Source organism: Callospermophilus lateralis, chromosome 17 (genome assembly GCF_048772815.1).
Source record: "Callospermophilus lateralis isolate mCalLat2 chromosome 17, mCalLat2.hap1, whole genome shotgun sequence".
In the NCBI taxonomy this organism is placed as follows: Eukaryota; Metazoa; Chordata; class Mammalia; order Rodentia; family Sciuridae; genus Callospermophilus; species Callospermophilus lateralis.
In genome coordinates this window covers 73336937-73346857 of record NC_135321.1, presented here as the reverse complement: position 1 = coordinate 73346857, position 9921 = coordinate 73336937, and the positions used below count along the sequence as shown (strand labels likewise).

The 9921-nt window shown below is 51.6% G+C and overlaps 1 protein-coding gene across 1 annotated transcript; it reads left to right on the top strand.

The window, feature by feature from the left end:
• The first annotated feature begins 3945 nt into the window (after window positions 1-3945).
• LOC143638119 (NUT family member 2F-like) lies at window positions 3946-9594 on the top strand. The gene is made up of 6 exons (XM_077105632.1): window positions 3946-4610; window positions 5750-5878; window positions 6861-7000; window positions 7474-7847; window positions 8150-8300; window positions 8858-9594. Exons 1-6 carry the CDS (start codon window positions 3946-3948, stop codon window positions 9592-9594), a joined length of 2196 nt encoding a protein of 731 aa, XP_076961747.1.
• The last annotated feature ends 327 nt before the right edge of the window (window positions 9595-9921 follow it).

The following is a 9921-nucleotide window of genomic DNA, read 5'->3' as shown; positions in this document are numbered from 1 at the left end:
GGACGCTGAAGCCATTGGACAGCGGCCTGCCAGCGCGCATTTCCAGCCAAGCGTGTGCGCATGCGCAAGCGGTGCGGGAGGGACGCCGGGGCGCGCCCCCAGTAAGAGGAACGAGCGGGTCCGGAGGCCTCCAAGGTGTCATGGGCAAGGAGGCGCCTTGTCCACAGCCTCTGGGCTGGCCCTTCTTTCAGCCAGAGCGTCTTTAATGACAAAGTGGTTTTCACTGTTATGAATTAGAGACCGCCCTGTGCAGCCCTTGGAAGCTCTGTACCCTGAAGCACTGGCTCCCCATTTGGACCCAGTGTTTTCACCCCCTTCCCACTACTTTCCTTTGGTTCATGTTCACTCGTTCAGACATCAGTGTGTGCTTTCCTCCTAGTCCAGCTGTAGGTTCCATTAAAGAATTATAAGTCTGGGTAACACTCTGAAAACCCCATTCCTTGATTTTGCCTACTGAGCACATTATTGCATACGGACAGCCCTCCTACTATATACAGATGTCCAAATGTTCTCTTTGACAGTTTTTCTAGTATGTTTGATGAAGATTTTGCAGTGTCCACCAATTTGCGCACACACCAAATGTATCCTCTTCCTTTTCTACTCCATGGCATATTTTTAGCCTGAACTTTTCAAATGTGTACCATGGATCCCATTGACCCTCAAATACATTGCCAAAAACAATTAAACAAAAAAAATCCTTTGATACTCTTTCTGGAAATGTGGGTAATTAATATCATTTCATTCCAAAGGATAATGTGGAAGTCCTGTCCCATGTGAAGCTGCCAAGGTCCTAGGACTGAAAACCTTTACAGGAGGCAGATAGGGCCTTTAGCCATTCCACCAATATTCCTGATGACAAGGACATCCATGTTCACAGTGCTTTTAATTTTTTCCCCTTCAGCAATCAATATGAGTTCAGGACTTTACAAGAGTAAAGGTCAGATGGTAGGACAAAAGGACATTTCAATGCTCCTTCCCATGGCCACTTTGCACAAATTGCATTTGACTAGTGTGATTATATGAGCACCTGTGGCCTAGCAGTTTGAAGTAGTGCAAACTGATTGCATGGGGTAAGAGCTGAAGCTCACTAACAAAGCACTGACTAAAAATATGCAAGGCCCCACAATTCCACCTGGGTCTGAGAAATAAAGCATGCTTTGAGAATCTGAACTCCATCATTCAGTATAAGAAACAACTAAAAAAACAAACAAACACCTCATTGTGGAATGAAAAGACAGTTTTTCTACACTGCATATTTTATATAACTAGTTAAAAAAAAAAAGCCCCACCAGCTATTTCATCAATGACATCAATGTGGGGAATAACTACATAAAAAGTGAAGGAAGAGTGACAGAAGCTTGTTTTTAGTTTGCCCCCTCCGCCCATTCATTGAAAAGACTTATAATAAGGTGTTGAATATTTCAGGAACACCCAAGAGTATGTTTTGCAAACAAGGAATGGGATTAAAAAAAAACACTGTATACATAAAATGCGATCCATACCCTCCAGTTTAGAGTAGGGGCCGTTCAGACCCGTGACTGTGTGGCTCATGAGAGCCATGGCTCTCACCACTCTGCAGTGCATTTGAGAAAATACTTCAAAATGACCCAGAGGCACACACCACTTATGTCACCACTGGATTGTCTAAAGGAAACTCGAGGTTCTTCTATACCTGCAAGAGCTCTTCATGGAATGTCTGCCCAGCCCCCACCAGGCCAGCTCCCCTAGGCCCCTCCCCCCTGCAGAATGTCTGGGTCCAACATTCCACTGGGGTTTACATTTAAACTTTGCCCAGCTTGGCTCAGTTGGACCCTGAGCATCTGTTACAGACAGGTCACTCTCTGGGTCCTGTACTGACGTTTCCCGTTTCCCACTGTGGAGACTGTGAGACACTGTGACCAGTGTCCTGACCTTTGGAAGGAGGTAAGCCCGGAGGGTCAGGGGTTTGTTATCTGAGAACCAGTCACCTCCCAACCCTTGGGAGTTAGAATGGAGTACTTCCCCTGTGGTCAACTCACTGAGCAGAAGTAAGAAAAGGAAAGAGCCTTAGAGGATGCACTTGGCATGGCCCAGGAAGCCCCAGGAACACTGATACTGCTCATGGGGAGAAGGGCTCCTAAGACCCAGGTCCAGACTACTCAGGAGAAGTACACTGGGTCATCAGAAGGCAGAGAGGCCAAGGGATTGATTCCTTGTAGAATGGACACAGGTCACTGCATGATTTTCTAGGCAGTTGCGGATGGTGTCACAGTGGTGGTCACTTAGGGCTCCCTGGAGTTGAAATGCTGAACCCTGTGCCCATTCTTCCGACACAGGGAAGCTGCCTGGGATGTCATTATGAGGGGACTGACTGAGAGTCTCAGATCATAACTGGGCAGTGGTGAGGAGTGTTCTTAGCTAGAAAACTGCCCAGTGTGCCTCACAAATGACCACAGATGCAGTGTGATATACTCTCTGTGGGTGATGCTGCAGGGCACACCAACTGCCACAGCCCAGGTCACCTAGCCAACTTCCTGCCCAGGAAAACTTCTCCTTCCATTCAGACAGTTGGTGTCCTTGATTTCTGAAGGGCAGGGAACCCAGGAAACGTCAACCAACATAGACTTGGGCCTCTAGGGGGTCCTCTGAATCCTTATCACTTTGACACTCTCTGTGTATAGCCTCAGCTCATTGTTTTTCAAATCAACAGGAAGACTTTGCTTATCTCCCTGGTTTGGTTGCTACTCCATGAAAAGGGAGCACATGTGGGGTGTTCTTCATTTTCCAGGATCAGGTTTGAAGATGACTGGGTTCTTATGAAGACAGGAAGGAGAGTGGCACACAGTTAGGAAGGGGCCCCACACATATTATCATTGGAACTTAGGCGGGTGTCCTGATTAATATGTTCAAGTGTTGAAGTGTGGTGCACCTCCCATTCCTTGACTACACTCTGCAGAACGTCCTGGTGGACAGGGATGTGCTCCCAACAGCCTTGCCACAGGTAGCAGCTGGTGCAGGCCTGATCCTCTGTGACACTTTCCTTCCCATTATTAGGAGCTCAAAGGAAAAGGACCTCAGAATTGCTCCAATTCCCAGGCCCAATAAAAACATGACAGTAGCCGTGAAAATCTCTGGAAAGCCGCACTGCTCATAATCCCACCACCTCCCATGATCCTCACAAACTGTTACTGGTCATTCCAGGAGAGGATCTCGGGAACTCAGTGTCTATCACATAGACCTCTTCCCTGTGTCATGGCAGGGACATGGCTGGACAGAATCTGTCCCCCTGTAAATGTTTGCTGTGGGAAGTGCTGGGAGAGGCACCCACATGCTGGGCAGGGTGAACTTCAGGATTCCTCAGCCTCTAGCTAGGCAGAGATCTAAATCAGGTGTTTTTCGTTTGATTGTGGAAGCCTAGGAAAGAAGTGGAGGGCTATACAAGGAGTATTACCAAAAAGAAGGCTGAGGAGGTGGTGGGGCAATAACCTTTAGAACCCGTCACCTTCACAAATGACCCAGGAGTACCTGCATCTGCCCTGGAGAGGATCCCTTTCCTGTTGGTGAGCATGGGAGGGGCATGGTGCCACTGAGCAGAGTCAAATTGATCCATTTCTAGGGACTCACCTAGAAGGCCAATGGAGTGTCTGCCAAGGATGCACAAGGGGCCTCTCAGAGGCAAGGAACGCTGAGGTGCCGCAGTCCACTGACGGCCTTCGGGGAGTCCTGGTGTCTGGGGAACCAGTTTTCTCAGGGTAGAACTATGACGAAGGGAACACAGCATGAAATTCACTCAGGGACGTTTGCAAACTGCACAGTTTCCCTGCCCACAGGGCCCTGAGCTGTGAGCATTTGTCCTCGGATTCCCACTGACTAAGGAACTGGGGGGCCTCAGTCCTGCTGCCATTTTCCCTTCTCCATTCTCCCCTTTGCTTTGCCTCCACAGCATCTGCATCCCAGAAACCAGGCATGAACTTCAATCCTGGTGCCCACATGTCTGCGTTCCAGGGCCTGCCCTTTCTTCCAGCTGCCCCTGTGCCAACACACCAGCTGTTCTGGGAGCCGCCCCTGGCACCAAGGGTGACTACACCCATCTCCCAGGGTAACCCTCTGGTGCTGTCCACTTACCCTGGACCACCATATGTGCCAGGGCTGTCCACCCTAGGACAACATGCGCCACAACTGAGGCCAGCAGGGCCTCCTCATATTCAGAACATTGCCCACACTCAGGCACCCCTCAACTACAGGGCCCCAGGGGCCTTCTGTGGGGGTGTGGAGCATCCTGCTCCATTCCTCACGGCACCTTCTGCCCTGAGGACCACTGTGCCTACCTCAGCCAGTGGGGGGATCCAGAACTATGGGATCCACTGGCACCTGGGCCTTCGCCCTCCAGCACCACGGCCATTTGCCCAGCTGGCCCCCATCATGTTCCCAATGAATGCGCGCCAGTGGCCAGGTACAGTGTATGGGGCAGGTGCACCACCCATCTTCCCGGCTGCAGTGGTGCCACCAGATGACTCCGGTGGACATCCCAGCGTCTATGAGAACTTCCGGCGCTGGCAGCGCTTCAAGACCCTGGTCCGCAGGCACCTTCCTCAGACTCCTGACGTGGAAGCACTTTCCTGCTTCCTCATGTGAGTGTTCTCCTCAGGCTCCTCCTTGAGCGCTGTGAGGAGGAAAAGCATGGGTTGGAAAGAGGAGGCTGGGATGCAGGGGAACTGGAAGAAAGGTCCTGAGGGTGAGGGGACAAGCTGAGACCCTTACATTCCCAGATGTATTCCCCTCACACCAGGGAATGAGACGTGCCTTATGTTAGGGGCCCATCACAGCCCTGTGAGTGCAGGAAATCTGTTTCCAATGATCATCACCATCACATGGAGGACTCAGGTCAGAGGAGGTTCCTGGGGGTAATGGTGCCAGGAATTGGAGTTGGCTCTCTGACTCCACATAATGCTCCCTCCCCCAGTCATTTCACCTTCCACCACAGACCTGATTGTTCCTGGCACAGAGGACATCACAACCACAAGTGGGTTAGGGGTGCTGGCCCCAAGACAGAACTCTAAGGATACCCAACACATTGTCATGAACTCCTGATTGGGACCCTCTGGTGATGTCACACTCATGGGGAAGCTGTCTTTGGATACTGCATGGGCATGTTCATCTTTGCCCCAGTTTGTACCTGTGCTCCCAGGCCATTCTGTGCACTGTCTTAGTCAGCCTGGGCCACCATACAGGATACTATGGAACACGTGGACACAAACACAGGCAGGTATTCCTTTCTCACAGTTCTGGAATCAGGATTCCCAGGTAAAGGGTACCTGACCTAAAGTCCCATGAACGCTCTCTTCTCCTTGCTGGGAAGACAGCTGGCTCACCTGTGTCCTCACATGACGGACATCTCTTCAGTGTCTCCTCCTTCTCCAGGAAGAACACTAATGCCCCCATGAAGCACCACCCTCAGGGTTTCATCTAACACTCTAAGCACTGAAGCCAGTCTCCAGATACCATCACACTGGGGGTTAGGGCTTCAACAGGCGAATGTGGGAGGATAACAACATTCGGCACCTAGTACACCACATCATTGAGGAATCCAAGCACAATCATGCTGGTCAATGCAGCCCTTGGTGTTCAGGTTTGGTATAAGTGTCCTGGAGTCCCAATGTCAATACTTTGAGGTGAACATGATTGGGAAATAGTAACTTAGTTAGGAAGGTATGTTGGTGTGCTGATGAAGGAGGGTGACCTTGTGGACACTGATCCTGATGAATTCCAGCCCAGTGCTTCGGTCTCTGTCCCGACGGGAGCCCACCATGACCATGGAAGAGGGCCTGCGGAAGGGTTTGCAGGAATGGCAGCGCACCAGCAACTTTGACCGGATGGTCTTCTATGAGACCTCACAAAAGTGAGCTAGCTTCCAGGGCCCAGAACCTAGGTGGGAATTCAGGGTTTGCATAGCAGGGTCGGGTAGGGCATGTCACCTACCTATGTGTTGGCTCTGAGGCGTCCAACTCTCCAAATTGCAGCTCCTTCTAGCTGAAGCGCTGGACATTCTCTCTGCAACAATCCCAGAATCTCCAGCTTCAATGTTTTGATTCCAACTGAGCCTTGAGGTTCAGGGTCCCAATGGGGAGGAGAAACGAGTCCAGCCACACTGACTCCTTCTCCTTTGTTGTCTGGGCAGAGGTAAAGAGTTCCACTAGCCTCACACACACCACCTGCCCGGGAACTGGCACCTCTTTACAGAGTGGGGACTACTGGAGCTCATGAAAGTAGTACCCCTTTAAACCAATGTACCAGAAGAGGGGGGCAGTGAAGAGTGCATGGTCAGGGGCATCCAGAACCTCACATGCCCTAGGACAGGACTGCCATCTTACTGCCTTTGCTCTGTGAAATCCCTGGCATTACAACAAGTGAAAGGAAGAAACAGAACCAGCCCTCCAGGGAAGCAACCCATGTTCTTAGTTTAGCTTCCACCTCCACATGACCCCTCCTGTGCCTTTCTTTCCCAGGTGATCCTTCCAAGGCTCAAGGTCCCAGCCTCAGCATCCCTTAATTGGGCCAGGACCCTCATATACATCACTTCCCTGACCAGTTTCTGGAACTTGCCTGATCCATGTGGTTCCTGACAGGGACAGGGGAAACAAGGGTCACCTAGGGGCTATGCCACGTCACTCAAATCTGATTCCCTTCAGGTGCTGGCTGATGTGGTGTTCCCTCAGAACTGCCATTCTTCCTATGTAGCAGCTCCCTCCTGGGACTGGCCTGACCCACTCCAGGACACAGCTCCATAACTCTGCCCCCAACTCCTCCCTGGTATGGGGCTAGCACCTGCCTGGTATGGCTGACCTGCTTCTCAGCTCAGCCTGTGCCTCCCTTACCCAAAGGTTCATGGAGTTTGAGGCTGCAGAGGAGATGGAGGATCCAAGGATGCAGCTGTCAGGGGTCTTCCAGTGCCGACCTCCTCCTGTACCTCCAATGCTGCAACTTTCAAAACCGCCAGTCCTTGAGGCTTTCCAAAGGCCAGGTAGGGTTCCCTCTTTCCCACAGGAGCCCATGATAGTCTCTGAATGGTGACAAGGGCTAAGGCAAGTTGTTGTCTCAAATAAGACCTTTTCCTTCAGTGTGGGGAATTTGGTCTTGTAAGCAGAACAGCCCCGAGCCCCTGAGGTCCCAGCCCCCCAGCCTTGAACTGCATATTCACCAGTACAAGTACACAGCTCCTTTCTCTCCTTGTCTGTCCAAAGAACACATGTATCATCTGCCCAGGACTTGGGTCCTGGAGGGTAGAGTACATGGAATATCAGTCACTCTAAATGTCCTCCCACTAGACTCTCCTAGATGGTGCATCTGGTGCACTGTTATATCCCTCAGGTCCTAGGTCAGGTTGCCTCATACATGGCATGCCAGGTTAGGTCTGCTGAACCCTGCCTAGTACCCAGTGTTTGGGATGAACATGGATCCCTCATTCATGCACCACTCTGGTCCTCCCTGTCCTAGGGTGCACCTCCAGAAAGACCAACCCCAAAATACAGCCTGCCTGCTCATTAGCAGCCAAATCGAAGGCACCAGAGACCAAGGTGCCTGAGACAAAGGCACGCAAAACCAAGGCGCGGAAGAACAAGGTGGCCAGGACCAAAGGGCCTGAGACCAAGGCGCCCGAGGAGATCCCACCTGAAGCCATCCAAGAGTACATGGACATCATGGATGAGCTATTCGGGCCGACCAACCTTGCCCCATGGGAGCCCTCCCACTTGTCCACAGAAGAGCTTGCTGAGATCTTGGGAGAGGAAGGACTGGAGCAACATCCAATAGAGGATTTATACCCAGATTCAAGTCTCCTGAGCTATGTTGATGAGGATTTGGTCAAGAAGGTGAGCCGTGACTACAATCTTGGTGTAGTCAAGGTTGCAAAACTCATGGAATTGAGCTTCTAGCACAGATACTCAGCAGAATTTGTGTGTGTGTGTGTGTGTGTATGTGTGTGTGTGTGTCTGTATGCACACACAAACACGAACGCACTCTTGTAAATGTTTGTAGCAGGTTGTTGGGCTATAATAATCCCATGGTGTAAGGAGAATGGGATCATCATTGCTTCCTGTTTCTACTAGAAGTCTTCCTGACTTGGGGCTATTTACTCCCAAGGTCACTCACACTCTCTTCCTTCTCATCCCAGGCAGAGAACATAATTCACCCCCGCTTCCTGGAAGAAATACTTTCCTCTAAACCACATATAAATATCTTGGCCCTATCAAAAGAGCTCGACCAGGAGGAAGGACTCACGCCTGACCAGGTAGAGAGGGAAGGAGGGTCCCCCAGTAGACCAGGTAGAAAGTACACTGGTTATACTCCTCATGAACAATGGCAGGAACATCAGGGGTTGGGGAGAAAGAAAAGATAGAGAAGAGAAAGGGGCACCACATAGAACTATGGAGGTAGACAAACCAAGGTTTGGGACTTGGAGAAAGACACCAAGTGGATAAGGCAGAGAGCAATACTGGCCGTCTAGGAGACAAAGGGACACAAATAGGCCAGAAAGGGAGTGGCCACAGGTGGACAGAGGATCAAGGGATAGCACGTAGATGAGGACGGCACAGGACCCTAGTCATCTGGCCCACAGGACGTCATCTGTCCCTATCCTACCTATGATGAATGCTTCCTTGGGTGACTTCACAGGACATAGGATGCAGAAGGGAAAGGAAGGAGACAGGAGAGTCATGGATGGGTTCAGGGCAGCAAGCAGAAAGGAAGCCCAGAAGAGTGGCCAGCAGAGACTCAGTCTGTCTCTCCACTTCCCACCTCCCATTGACATGTGATTGTCCCAGTCCCTGTGGCCCATCTCATGCATGTAGAAGAGTTGGCCAGTGCCCATATTCTCCTTCAGCTTGTGAAGAAGCAGCTCTTCAGGGTCCTCAAGGTCATGGTATGTCCCAACAGGACTCAAGAGCTTCCCAGGCACCTGCCAACCAAGGTGCAGAGAAACGGAAACATCACACTGATCAAGGGGCCATCATGGAGGACCTGTCCACAGAGATTGCTTCCCAGGTCTTGAAGAGGCACAGGGCCATGGAGCCAGAGTTGCTGGGAACGAAGGACACTGCTGTCCTCAACGGCCATCACGGGTCTTCCTCATTGGGGGCCGTCTGCTCCAACCGTCCTCCCCAGGACTGCAGATCCTCCTCCTTAAACCTGGGGAACAAAGGCGTAGTGGGACCCAGAAAATCCACTTCTGCTGGGGGGCCACATAAGACAGCCAATGGCTGCAGTGTGGACGATGACCTCCAAAGCCTGGATTTCCTCTTTAGCTCCCCGCACCGCCTGCTGCCCTGGGGACTGTCCCAGAGCCAGGTCCCTCCAATAGAAACCCTGTGCTCAGGAGACCAACCACTCCAGGCCCCACCTCCCAAGAGGGGACGCCTCAGCTACCACCATCCTCCAGGTGCCATGACCATGAAGAGCGCTCTCACTGGACGCTCATGCAATGTGGAAAAGATGCCCTGCACTGGGCCTCCCGTCCAGGTCATTGGAGGGCAAGGTGTGGACCTGGAGCTAGGTGGGACCTCACAGCCTCAGAAGAGAAAGTGTGTGTCATCTGGCAACCAGAAGAAGAAGAGGCCCTGAGGACAGTAGTGTTGGCCGCTGGCCTCTGGGGTGGCTGCCCCTCAGGCAAGATCTCACCTTTGCTTCATTCTGCACCAGAAGGGCCAAAGGTCTTCAGCTTGTGAAGACCTCCTTTCCCACAAAGGGCAGTTCTTGTGGGTTCTCAGGAACATGAAGGGGGTGGGAGGGTACAGGGAATGTAGAAAGAGGGCAGGTGGGGGGCAGAAGGGAGGGTAGTGAGAGGGGAGGGTCACGATGTTCAAGCCTTGGTGGGAAGCTGTACCCTGTTGGACTGTCAGTTATAATAAAGGCAGTTTGATAGGAAACATCTTCTGCAGCTGCTGCCTT

Coding starts and splice junctions, on each gene's coding strand:
- LOC143638119 (XM_077105632.1), top strand. CDS start 3,946: ATGAACTTCAATCCTGGTGCCCACATGTCTGCGTTCCAGGGCCTGCCC. Junction 5,879..6,860: donor TTCTATGAGACCTCACAAAA/GTGAGCTAGCTT, acceptor CCTTACCCAAAG/GTTCATGGAGTTTGAGGCTG. Junction 7,001..7,473: donor TGAGGCTTTCCAAAGGCCAG/GTAGGGTTCCCT, acceptor TCCCTGTCCTAG/GGTGCACCTCCAGAAAGACC.